This window comes from Arvicanthis niloticus, chromosome 3 (genome assembly GCF_011762505.2).
Source record: "Arvicanthis niloticus isolate mArvNil1 chromosome 3, mArvNil1.pat.X, whole genome shotgun sequence".
Classification (NCBI taxonomy): Eukaryota; Metazoa; Chordata; class Mammalia; order Rodentia; family Muridae; genus Arvicanthis; species Arvicanthis niloticus.
Genome location: NC_047660.1, coordinates 19,712,135 through 19,725,651, shown reverse-complemented (window position 1 = coordinate 19,725,651; position 13,517 = coordinate 19,712,135). Strand labels below are relative to the sequence as shown.

At 44.8% G+C, this 13,517-nt stretch overlaps 1 protein-coding gene across 1 annotated transcript in view; it reads left to right on the top strand.

Annotated features, from left to right (window-relative positions):
* Positions 1–7,131: 7,131 nt before the first annotated feature.
* The window catches only part of Cln5 (CLN5 lysosomal BMP synthase), a 13,135-nt gene continuing 6,749 nt past the window's right edge, over positions 7,132–13,517 (top strand). Inside the window, exons 1-3 of the mRNA XM_034497275.2 lie at positions 7,132–7,368; positions 9,751–9,916; positions 11,408–11,633. Of these exons, the coding sequence (XP_034353166.1) occupies positions 7,247–7,368; positions 9,751–9,916; positions 11,408–11,633 (514 nt within the window). The 5' untranslated portion in view covers positions 7,132–7,246. The remainder of the gene's footprint in view (positions 7,369–9,750; positions 9,917–11,407; positions 11,634–13,517) is intronic.

Here is a 13,517-nt window from a genome sequence, read left to right as displayed (position 1 = left end):
ATCAGAAAGCATTACTATTGTTGTCCATCCAAGATGGATATATACAGTAGCTGTCTTCTGACAAACCACAGGAGGGTTTCGGATCCCACTACAGATGGTTGTGAGCTGTGGTTGCTGGGACTTGAACTCAGAAACTCTGGAAGAACAGTCAGTACTCTTAGCCACTGAGACATCTCTGTAACCCATTTTTTTTCTTTTTCTTTTTCTTTTTCTTTTTCTTTTTCTTTTTCTTTTTCTTTTTCTTTTTCTTTTTCTTTTCTTTTCTTTTCTTTTCCTTTTTTAAGGGCCCCAGTTAGTTCTCAGGCGCAACAAAGTCAGAGCACTGCAGACCTGGGCTGGACACAGAGGATCCACAAATGGCAAGTGAGCACAGGGCACTTCCCAGAAGACGGTTTTAAAGTCAGTGAGCATCAGTTGAAACGAATACGCCACAGCTTTAAGCTAACTCACCCGGTAGGTACAGCAACAGCAGCAAGCACGGGGAAGTTAACACCTGCCAAATCCTGTGCTCCGTTCCCACCAGCTCTCCCACACATGGCTCTCCTCTTCTACATGGCCCTCTTTCAAGTGATTAAGGAGGTGTATCTGCTTGACTTTGGGAATAAGTGCCTTCACCCTCAAAATGAGAAATATACATGTATTAAAACACCCAAGTAAATCAAGCAGAAACACTAAATAATAATGAATGTCTTACGGCCATACCAGCTGTAAGTATCACAATCCAGCCACAAGGTAGAATGTGGAAATGCACTCCAGAGCAGCTGAAAATTAGAGCTATATATACTAACTCCAGAAAGAACGGAGACTAGACGGTCACAAAAAGGGTGGATTTTACACGGAGAGGTTGCTAGATAAATAGATAGGTCTGCTTTGTAAATAATTGTTTATTTTTTAAATTAAGATATAATGATAGCCAACGCTTCCCATCTGTCTCATTTGTTCTCTCTCAAATTCTCAGCCCCTCTTTCTCTAGTTGTTTTACATGCACGTGTTCAGGCAGTATGGCGTTATTTATATGGATACAAATTTCAGGGCTGACTTCTTGGTACTGAATAACCAATCAGTGTCCTTTACCCTGGAGAAAATGATCTTTACCCCGGAGGAAAAAAAAAAATGATCTCTCCTGCTGTTGTCATTAGTAAGTTACCTGTAGCTCTTTGTTTGAGAGCCACCCCCTCCCGCAGTCACGTGACTATCAGTATGGCTCTGGTTGCGTTCAGGTCTTGTTGCAGCATCCTTAAGACACTCAGGGTGTAGCTTCCACGGCATTCCTAGGAACTGTCCCACCACCTCTTCCATGGGGACCCCTGAGGCTTCGGTGCAGTAGTTGTGGATGCGTCAGATGGGACTGGGCTCCACACACGTTGATCACTTGTGGTTTTCCGTAATGACCTGAGTCTGTAGCAAAGAGAAGTTTCTTTGATGAAGGATGAGGACCTCAGATATAGATAAGTATTTACAATAGAATTAGGAGGCATGCATGTACACAGAGTAATAAAAACAGGCTCGCACATGTCTGCGTGAGTATTTGTATTTGTACACTTGTTTGTGGAAACATTAATACCAAGCGTTTGCAAACACTAGAAGATAAGTGTGCCATGAAGGCATAGACTTGGAGAAAGAAGCTAGACACCAAACAAACAAACAAACAAACAGTGCACGGCTCTGTTTATGAATTACCCAGAAGAGGTAAATGCATGGAGACAGAAAATAGATAGATGTCCCTGGAGCTGACATGAGAGAAGACAAAGTAATTGTTCAGTGAATGCAATTTCATTTGGGGGCAATGGAAAAAATTCTGAAGCTGAATGGAGGCGATGGTGTGACAGCGTACTAGATCTTATATACCTAAAACAGTGACAGCGGTGAGCTTCATGCTGTGTGTAGTTCACCAACAAGAAATAGAAGAAGGAAGAGAAAGAAAAGGGAAAGGGCGTTGGCAGAGAGGAGACAGAGGGCTGTATGTTGTGGCTGCTGAGTGTGAAATGCGGCAGGGACTGGTTTCTGGTTGTGCTCTTAATGACCCTGGACTCCTTTCTACCCGCTTTATCTCCAAAGCTCAGTTCTCAAGGGGAGTGGCCAGTGGGCCAAGTGTTGGCTACAGTCAATAAGACAAGTAGAGAAAAATAAAAGACGTGGGTGGGGCTGCAGCCTTCAGAAACCAGCGGCTCTGTCACAGTCCAGCCTCCCTAGATGCACCTGCACCGCCCCTGCTACTTGCTCTTCGCTATCACTTTGTAAGCTGGGGCTGGGGCTGGGGCTGGGGCTGGGGCTGGGGCTGAAGTACAGTGTCCCTGCAAACTCTAACTGGGGATGCCTCCAGCTTTACTCACCTAACGCCAAGTGAAATTCACGGACTCTACGGAGCCTGTCATTTCCTCTTCTGCTGGTAGAGGGCGCCAGAGAAGCATAAACTAGTTTTTAAGACGTGGGTTAGGGAGGATAATCTTTGAAAGCAATGGCAAAGCAAAGAAATGAACTCTCTCCTCTGGAGCACTAGCAGATAGTAACTTCCCGAAACTTATTTCAAAAAAGAATGTCAATATTGGTACACGAGCATTTTTTTTAGTTTTTGTTTTTTTAATTTTACACAATACAATTTTGAATTGCTCAAGTTCCAAAGCTGGAACTTGAAGTATTTTTAATTAAGAATACCGAGTCAGGAGACGGAAAGGGATGTCTCTGCTTCATCTTTACCAAAACTGGGAGGCAAAGAATGCCTTAGGAGTCTTATAACAGTTCCACGTCTTGAAAAAGTAGTATTGGTTAATATGCAGTTGCACTCTGTATTTGTGATTTGGGTCTCATAATAAAAACAATTCCAGAGACACAAGTCTCATGGTTTTGTTTTTTTTTTTTTTTATGTGACCACAGGAAATAGTAACAAATAGATTTAATTTGGTTTTTGTTTGTTTCCTTTTGTTTTGTTTGGCTAGAACAAACTATATCTCTTCTGTACATAAGATATATGAAAGAAATTTGTTCTTTTATTATTAATAAAATCTGCAGTCTCCAGGAATGATGCCTCTTATCAGACCGTTAAATTATTAGCTCCATGTCTTCCAGCACAAATTCACTGTGGCCTTATGTTTCCAATGTTTAGTAACAATCTGAACCTACACCCAAGCAGAAGTCTAACTTGAGCTGCTCACAACCATGGGAGGAAGGAGGCTGCCCACCTGGAAGGCTGCACAATTGGAAGGATGCACACCTGGAAGGATGCACACCTGGAAGGATGCACACCTGGAAGGATGCACACCTGATGGGATGCACACCTGAAAGGATGCATACCTTATGGGATGCACACCTGGTGGAATGCACACCTGGAAGGCAGCACACCTGGTGGGATGCACACCTGGTGGGATGCACACCTGGAAGGATGCACACCTGGAAGGCTGCACACCTGGTGGGATGCATACCTGGTGGGATGCACACCTGGAAGGCTGCCTCTAGCCTTTGATCTGGCAAGAGATTCACATGGGTGAATGTTAGCAGTGCCAGAAGCCCAGATTAGAAGTGCATATGACATCTGTAGCAAGTAGAGGAAAGAGCAGCTGTTCATAAAAACACACTCGTGTTGATGGATATAGTTAGGATACGGAGAATAAAGAATAGTGAGTGTGGGAAACAACATACTCTGGCCTGGTCCTGAGCGCTGGAGGTCAGATCTGTCTCCATCACTGCCTGATGTGACTCTGAAAACCTGCTCAGTGTCTCTGAGCCAACACCACTTAAGTCCGAATTCAGGAAGGAACACCTTCAATACAGTTTTGATGTGGGGTATGTTTAGCAAGTGCCATCTCTGTTAAAAACTTGACACTAACATATTTTTGCTTGATGAATGGTTGTGCCTTTTGTTTCTTTGATATGGGTAGTTAAATTAGGGTGTGGCTCAGTGGTAAAGGCTCTAACTTACATTCTCTAAGGCCCTGAGATAGAGTTTCAGAATCACTATGTATATTGGAGTTCAATTTTAAGCTATGTTCATTAGATTATACCAACAAACTTTGTGTGAATATATATCCACACATTTGTCTCAAAAATCTACTTGGCTTTTATTGGTGACTCACAAACTGTCCAACAGCCCATCCAAAATAGACTGGATTTGTTGTTGTGGCACAGAGATTGGTTTATGTAAGGTAACTACGGCAGGAGAATGAAAAGAGAAGTTCAGAGAGTAACATCGGGTTACTTTGGAAGAGTTCAGATAGAGAGAATGATTGATCTGTTATGACAAAATGCCTCACAGAATCAGCTCAAGGAAGAAAGGGTTTATTTTAGCTCAGGTTTAAAGATATACTTAATCACGGTGGGGGGCATGGAGATTGCATGTGGACATATGGCCACGGAGGTAACCAAGCAGAGAGAGAGAGAGAGAGAGAGAGAGAGAGAGAGAGAGATATGAATGCTGGTGTTCACCTTGCTTTCTCCTCTTTATTCAGTCCAGGATCCACTGGATGGTTCTGCCCACATTCAGTGTGGGTCTTCTGTCTTCAGTCCAACATTCCAGATACACTCCCGAAGATTCATTCATAAGTGCGTTTTCTGTGGTAATTTTAAGTGTAGTCAGGTTGACCCTGACGATTAACCACTTCCAAAGACTGCTGTGTTACATGGACTGACTTAAGGCTGCTTTTGATTGGTTGCTATAAATCTCCAGTTTAGGGGGTTTCTCTGTTTACAGTGTCACTGGTTAGGCAGGGGTAAGGTTCAGCAGCTGAGAGCACTGGATGCTTTTACAGAGGACACAGGTTCAATCCCCAGCACTCAGCTGGCGGCTGAGAACTGTCTGTAACTCCAGTTCTGCCGGGATCTGACGACCTCTTCTGCCTTGAGGGCAGCACATGCACATGATGTATAGACATACATGCAGGCCAAGCACCCACACACGAACAAATTTAATTCCCTTTGTTTACACAACGGATAGGACAAGCAATTCCATTTTAGTTTGACCTGCTGAAGCTCAGTGCAGGAGAGTCCAGAGTCCCGACAAATGGACTTTTATTGGTTTCTTTGTTGCTGTTTTTAAGTTTTGTTCTGAGATGAGGTATTGCTCTATAGACCAGGGTGTCTTCAAACTACAGATCCTCCTGCCTCAGCTTCCAGAGTGCTAGGATTTTAGATGTTCCTCCATGTCCAGACAATATGTTTTAGCAAATCATATAAAGAAGAGAGAAACGTTTGTTATGAAGCTGGTTTTCTTGAGGAAAAACTCCTAACTGTTCAAAATGAAAGTAAAAATTATATTCAATAAATTAGTGCAAGCTTAAAGACTATCTAAAAGACTCGATGTAAATGGTCAAAGATTGTAAATTATAAATTTCTAGATTTGGAATTAGGGGTTTAAGTATCATATATCAATTCTCCTCATGAGTGACTATTGTAATAAAACCTTAGTAAATTCAACCATAAATTGCACTTTTAAATTCATCTTTGACCTATTTTTTTTTGAAGTGTCTTTGACGGTATGCTGTGATAGGCAAGTGCAACTGTCAATAAAATATCTGAAAGTAGAGGCTATAAAATAGTTAATGGCTGGGTGGTGGTGGTGCATGCCTTTAATCCCAGCACTTGGGAGGGAGAGGCAGGCAGATTTCTGAGTTCGAGGCCAGCCTGGTCTACCAAGTGAGTTCCAGGACAGCCGGGCTACACAGAGAAACCCTGTCTCGAAAAACCAAAAAAAAAAAAAAAAAAAGTTAATGTATTTGCTTAGGGCAGTTAAGCGTCTATAAGACAGGTGAGTATATCTAAGGCCTACAAACCTACTTAAAATATCATTGGCTCTTTGGTTAAAATGTGGTTAGAAAATTAGTATTAGGGTGAAGTATGCGGTGTTCTCAACAGAACCTTTAGCAGCCTGGAGCCCCTTCTCAGAATAGGGATTCATTCAGTTCACAGAGTTAGAAATGAGAAAGTAAAGATGAGCTTGAAATTTACAACTTTGCCTGACTAGTTATCATCCTGGAGTAAAAAGACCTCACCAGTCTCAAGCTCCTTCCCGGAGGACAGCACTTTTTAGCATCTGTATTCTCCCACCACCCTAGAAGAAGTTAAAGTATCATGATGACATCCTGCTCTTTCAGTCACTGAGAAATGTTGTCTCCTAAAATTTACAGACTTTAAATTTTTTTCTTTTGGAAAATATATCAGCAAGGATGAAACAGCTAGAACCGTTGGCAGGAGAATCTCTGAGAATCAGCTTCTCACGATAACCCAGATAGGTCCAAAGCTTTCGATAAAGGGTTTCTGGGTATGACATTTCTGTCTTTTCTTGAGCTTCGGAATTTGCAAGCAAAGAGGATCCTATGTTCGCTTTGTAGTTCAGACCTCGTGCAGCTCCTCTGTGTATATACATAGTGGCTTTGCTAGGAGACCGCCAAAATACTACCTGATTCAGTCTCATCTCCGTTCTTTCCATCCTTCCCCAGCATCCCTGAGTATTCCTGGCTGCTATCTCGCAGTGCAGTGGTCTGATAAGCCCGATTCCATTGTCTAGCGTGATGCTTTTAATAATCTTACACTAACTGGACAAGGGGGACCCGAGGATAAATGGATTAAACCTAGCTCTATTGATGTGTCTTAAGCTTTGAAAGTCACGGACTAAAGGGACATCCTCAGTGTGAAGAGGGTGCAGGCGACAATAGTCTTGACTGTGGGCTGACAGTCATGAGGGCACAGCTTAATACTGAGTGTGGCAAAACCGGAGCAGAGCAGACCAAGTCTGGTGATGCCAGTGGCAGCACAGAAAGCATATTGTTATTGCTGACTTTTGCAACATTCTCCGGTCAGGTGAGGACAATCATTTCCTGTAATGTCCCCCCACCCCCTTTTTTTTTCTTCCTCTGGGCACCCAGTGTCTCCAAGCAGAAGATTTGTGTTGGAGACTGGCCTGGGCCAAGTGGGTCAAGAAAGTTACTAAGTATTTTATTGTTATGGTTTGGCTGGTGGTGGCTGCAGGGAGGACGGAAGGCACCTTTGCTACAGGGGTAACAAACATCCACCAGGTTGGAGTGAGGTTCGCATCACCAGGCTCAAGCTCCTTCCGGGAGGAGTGAGCTTTTTAGCGTCCGGCGCACGCGCGGTGGAGCAGAGGCGCTCCGCCTGGGCCAGGACCGTGGAGGCGTCACGCGGCCCGAGGTCACACGCCGGAGCCTGCGCTCGCGCCGGGCTGTCTCGTCGTCGCGGCGGCGCGCACGCCAGGCCGACGCCGGGGCCCGGGAGCCGCCGGGATCTCAGGGAGCCGCGGATGCCGCGCGCGGGGCCACGCGGAGCGCACTGGCGCCCGGCGCTCGCCCTGGCGCTGCTCGGGCTGGCGGCGACTCTGGGCGCGTCCCCGACGTCTGGGCAACGCTGGCCGGTGCCCTACAAGTGAGTGAGACGGAGAGGGGCGGGGAGGGGACCTGGAGAGCGCAGATCGGATACCCTAGCGCGCTCGGGGACTCGGGGCACAGGGCGGGCTACACTGTGAGCGTAGTTCTTAATTAGTAGTATAGGCGGTCCTCATCGGTTCCAGGCAGTTCAGAGTCCTGGGAGGAATGCAGTGACATTACTGCACGGAGTGACTTTTAAGTACAACTAACTGACTCGGAGAGCAAGTTAAAACGTTTAAAACCCTGCCTTGCATAACATTTGGGCAGAATTTACAGGGAGCTGCTTGCTCTGATGTGTCCTTACTGATCTAAATACCAAGCCCGGGGAATCTCCTCCCTGGGCCAGTCAGGATCACCTTGTTGGTCCACTTCACCCTGGAGGTAGGTAGGGCTCCGGACCTGAGAAGCTGATTGCAGTCTTTGACCTAGCTGAGTTTTGACAACCAGTGGGGAATTGCGAAACACGAAGCGCACGCGATTCGGGGTTGCGGGGGACAAGGGTGGGTGGGGTGGTGGCTGGTGTGGACATCGTGAAGTGGAAAGAGCTGCAGTTTTTGAAAACAAATGTTTTGTATAACAGCGTAAGGGGAGAGGATCATGGCATGATGCGTGTTCCTCTAAGGAGTTCTTAGTTCTGAAGGCTGCAGACCAAATCTGGTTCCATCTGCTCATCCTCTGTGTGGTCTTGGGAAAGTTACTCAGAATCTTCATGCTCACATGCCCTGAACAGAAAACAGGAAATGATAGTAGCACCCTCATTTCTGGTAAAAACCAGCTGTTGGCAAACTTAAATATTCGTGTGTTCTGTTCATGAAGTGGTTCTGCTAAATGTGTATGAGAAAATAAAAGTTTAGGGTTGAAGTTGTTTTTCATAACTATATTCACAAGAAAAAAAAACCTTAAATACCCAATAAAACAAAAAAGAGATTGTAAATCTCAAAGTATTTTATTTAATACCAGGAGACGGAGGCTGACTGATTTTTTTGTTTCTAAAGAAGCCCCGACTTGACATTCCCAGCTGACAGCTGGTATGTAGATGTTAGTTAGAGCAGGAGGTTTTTGTCCCCGCGTTAAGACTGTAAAGAATACTTGGGCAGGAACCTTTAGGATCTTAGAATTCTGCCTCTTTCCTTTGCACAAGTGCCGCCTGGCACGGAGGTGACAGGGGATTGGGTGGGGGTGGGGGTTAAGCCATGGTCCCAGTCTGTTCCAGTTGAGGTGTCCTTCTGGGGTCTTTTCCTTTGAGCCCTGCTGTAGCCCTCAGAGCGCATTCAGGGCTCAAGGTCCCCATGCCATTTCATACTTGCCATGAGAGACTATGTCCCATGTCTGCTCTTCTCTTGAATCCCTCTCTGTAGCCTTTTCAGGTATTTCAGCCGTTCACCTTGTGGGCCAAACGACCCTTTCACAGGGTCACATGGAAAGCATCTTGCATATCAGGGATGTACATTATGATTTATGACAGTAGCTAAATTATGTTATGAAGTGGCAATGAAGTAATTTTATGGTTGGGGTCACCACATGAGGGGCTGTGTTGAAGGATCGCAGCATCAGGAAGATGGAAAACCACTGAGGTATTTCCTGCGTGTCTTACACTAATTCTTCCTTTCCTGGGCTAGCTTTCTTCTCTGGCATCTTCACCTGATAGTTCTACCTGTCTCCGACAGCTGAAACTGATCTCTTCCTCCCTTGTGCCTTAGGTCTCTGTTTCCTCAGTTTTGTTCTTACGGAAGCTACTTGTTTAACGTCTTCCAAGCTCCAACCCCAAGTCTGGTGAGGAAGGGAAAGGGTTACAATTTTTGTCCCCCTTCTCCTCAGTGTAGTTCTTCTGTACATGGTAGAACCTCGGTAAATATTAGGTAAATGTTTATTTTTAAATACAAAATCTGGCGAATGGTTTCATATTTAGCACATCATTGGAGGTGTTTATATGAAAGCAAGTCACCGTGATCTAAGCTTCGAATGTTTTCCCTAAAAAAAAAAAAAAAAAAAAACTGCTGAGGACTGAGGAGATGGCTCAGTGCCCATAGCAGGTGTAGAAACCAGCATGGCAGTGCATACCTGTAACCCTGACCTTGTGGAAGGAGACGCAGAGAAAGGCGGATTCTTGAAGCTCATTGGCTGCCAAGTTTAGTGAGTGACAGACCCTGTCTCAAGACATAAAGGTCTAAAGCAGTTAAGGAAAGGCACTTGTACATATGCACATACTACATGTAACATACCACACACACACACACACACACACAGAGAGAGAGAGAGAGAGAGAGAGAGAGAGAGAGAGAGAGAGAGAGAGAGAGACTGAGCCTGAGCCTGAAATGAAAATTGCATTCGAAGAGCAATTCCTTTTATGATGTAATTTGATGGTTCTCTTTCTTACCAGGCGCTTCTCCTTCCGTCCGAAGACGGATCCTTACTGTCAAGCCAAGTATACTTTCTGTCCCACTGGCTCACCCATCCCAGTTATGAAGGACAATGACGTCATCGAAGTCTTACGACTACAAGCCCCTATTTGGGAATTTAAATATGGAGACCTCCTGGGACACTTTGTAAGCGCGCAGCTCGATCTTGTAACTTTGCTTAAGTAACTTAGTTATTCCTTTGACGTACATGAGTAATCAAATGGTTACTAGGTCATATTTATCGATAACTTTGTGTGGTTTATGTGTGTGTGCACCTATTCACAAGCATGAAGGGGTTGGAGGGTCTTGGCTGTCACTCTTCATATTATTCCCTTGGGACAGGGTCTCGCATTTAACCTGAAGCTTACATTTTTGTCTAAACTGGTTGGCTAGTGAGCTTGTCTCCTCCCCTCAACACTGGGGTAACAGACACAAGTGCAAATGACTGGCTTTTAGGTACATGCTAGGGATTTGAACTCAGGTCTTCATACTTGCATAACAAGCACCTTGTCCATCCAGCCATATCTGCAGCATATGATGTAGTTCTTAGACCTTTAAGTTGGTAGTCAGAAGGAGTTACCACTGAGTCTGCATGGCACTGTGCCACTGTAATCTCAGGACTTGCTTCCAAGTCTAAGCAAGAGAATTACCACTCCATAGTCAACCTGGGGTACAGGATGTGACTGTCTCAAAAACAGAGCAAAGGTTGCCCCGAGTAGCATGTGCCCTGGCCTTCATCTGTTTTGCTGTGAAGGATCTTGTAATTGTCACCCAGACCTTAGCACAGCTGATACCTTGTGAGAGGCACCAAGGCTCCTTTCTGACCTAAAATCTCAGCTAAAAGTTCAGCCTGTAGACCCCAACACTGGCCGAAACAAGAACAAAGATCTAATCTATCACAGTAAATAATTCTAGGGAAGTCTCTAAATGTATGAACCTTGTTTTAAAAAATCTGTAGCTTCACTTACTACTAATTGAAGTGTATTAACCAGGATATGGTGTGTGTGTGTGTGTGTGTGTGTGTGTGTGTGTGTGTGTGTGTGTGTGTGTGTGTAAAGTCAAGGTTGGTTAGACTCATGGCTACACACTACACACTTGGACAAGTTCCCATGTTAGCCCTCTGGCCTGTGAAGAAAGACTTTCTGTCGGCTTGAAGAATCCATGTGTTCTCAGGAGGAGCTGCCTTGCAACCATCTAAACTCCCCTTCCATACTCAGCTCCTGTGAATGAGAGGAAGGGCCTGACAGGCAGGAATCCCTTTTGATCTCCAAGTTCTGCCGTAGGCTCTTTCCCAGCTCAGTGAACCACCCTGGGAGGTAGGCACACTCGTTCCTGAAACAATCCTGAAGGCTTTTTTTTTTTTTTCTCACTGTATTACTTAGCTTCGAGAGGATTGCAAGTGTCTTTACACAGCCCACACCCCTGATGAAATGAACCCTAGTTGCCAGAACCAAAGTGATGGGTGCCTGCAACTTGAGGGGCCATGGTGTCATCACCAGGACAGTGACACAGAAGTGTAGCCCCTTTAAGTGGTTGTTGTGCTTGGTGCACATTTGTGGTGTACGGAACTCTCTCCCCTGGGTGACCTGGGCCCACGGTTACCTCACAGAGGATTTCACACCTGTTATCCCTACACAGAAACTTATGCACGATGCCGTGGGATTCAGAAGTCAGCTGACTGGCAAGAACTACACAATTGAATGGTATGAACTTTTCCAGCTTGGCAACTGTACGTTTCCCCACCTCCGGCCTGAAATGAACGCTCCCTTCTGGTGTAACCAAGGGGCAGCCTGCTTTTATGAAGGAATCCAGGACAAACACTGGAAGGAAAACGGGACATTGTCGCTAGTTGCAACCATATCCGGTAAGTTTCAACAACCTCATAGGGTTAGGGTTTGATGATTGCATCCATGTGCAAGTGGAGGATTCCATTCATTCACTGAGATCTCAGTCACCTGCCTCATGGTGATCATTTGTAGTCTGTACTGCTGGTACCGTTACACATTGAGCCAACTGATCCTGGTGCAGAGCCTTGCTAGGAGATGTGTGCCTCATCTGCTCTGCCCATGATAAACGTGAGAGAAACAAATGCCGCGTATAGCTAAATTGGAATCCAAACAGCTAACAGTTAGGGGATCCGTAAAATGTCCTACTAGGGAGGCCTCTTAACTGCATCTGAAAAGAACTGTGGTTATAACTTATTTTTACGGGGAGAAATATTAAGGACCTGCTGCTTCTGGGTTTGTCTGTCTTCTGAGCACTCCACTTCGGTCATGTACCAGCATCTCCTGAGAGACTCATTACAGTCTTCTCCATTGTTCAAATGGAGAAACTGAGATACAGGTTAAAGCTATCCAGATAATACGTGGGACTCTGGCCCTGCAGGAGAGCCTTACGGGCAGTTCTCTTAAGAACTCCGGTACATTGTGTCCCACAATTTCAAGTCCCCTTGAACGATGTTTAAGCATTCTTCTCTTAACATTTTCTGCGGTTTTGTGAAATTGATGGAGCAGTTAATTTTGCCTTTGCTGCATTACACGCTGCTGATTCTTTTGCCATCAGAACTTTTGTTGGTAGCTTATTATGTGACCTTAGGTCACATTGACCTTACTGGCCCATTGCCTCTTCTGGGTAATTCAGGGCCTGCTCATACCATGTGTGAACCTTACTTTATGTGTGTCTGTTGTCCACCAAAGGGAAGTGCTGAAACAGAATCACTCTTTGTGACGCCCCAGGGCTGGAGGAAAAGACCTGGGTATTTGTTGGTTTTTACACAACACTTTAGGATGTACTGACTCAAAATTTTGTGGGGGAGGCTAATGCTTTTACAGATAAGGAATTGATACAGGCGATTCCAGCCCAGAGGCTTGATTGAGACTTTTAGTCACAGCTGGACAGAACAGGTCACATCTATAGTTGTGGTCTTTTAAATGTAACCTGCAGTCTTTTTTTTTTAAATAAAGATTTTATTTATTTTATGTGTATAAGTATATATTTTATTTATTTTATGTGTATGAGTATATATTTTATATATTTTATTTATTTTATGTGTATGAGTATGCTGTCGCTGTCTTCAGACACACCAGAAGAGGGCATCAGATCCCATTACAGATGGTTGTGAGCCACCATGTGTGGTTGCTGGGAATTGAACTCAGGACCTCTGGAAGAGTAGTCAGTGCTCGTAACCACCGAGTCATCTCTCCAGCCCAGTAACCTGCAGTCTTTTAACACGGTCACCACGTTTCTGGTCTTCCTTCTGCTTTCTAATTCACATGACGCTGTTGCAGGAAATATTTTAAAAAAAGCTTCCCGTGCTATTGCCAGCAACTCTCAGCCCTGGCATGGTCCTGCCGCCTTTGTCTCTGCCTAGCCCTGGGCCAGTCACAGTATTCCCAGCTCTGGTTTGCTTGTCTCTGGAGCCACTAGTTCCTTCTCTCCAGCCCTAACCCTTCTGGTCGGAGTCCCACATTCCAGTAACCCAGTAAAACAAAACTCTTGAAGCTTATAATTAACCAGTCGGATTTATATATGGTAAATTCTCAATTCACAAGATGCCCACACAATAATTTCAGGGCCATTTGATAAAGATGCAAGCTGCCCAACTAGATTAGACAAGTTTTCCCAATTATTCTATCTCTACATGATATACACAACTACCTGTGGTTATTTAAGACCACACAGGATTGGGATCTTCTTCCTGTCCGTCCTCCATCTTGGTTCCTTCCTTCTCTCTCCAGTCCTGTTCTCT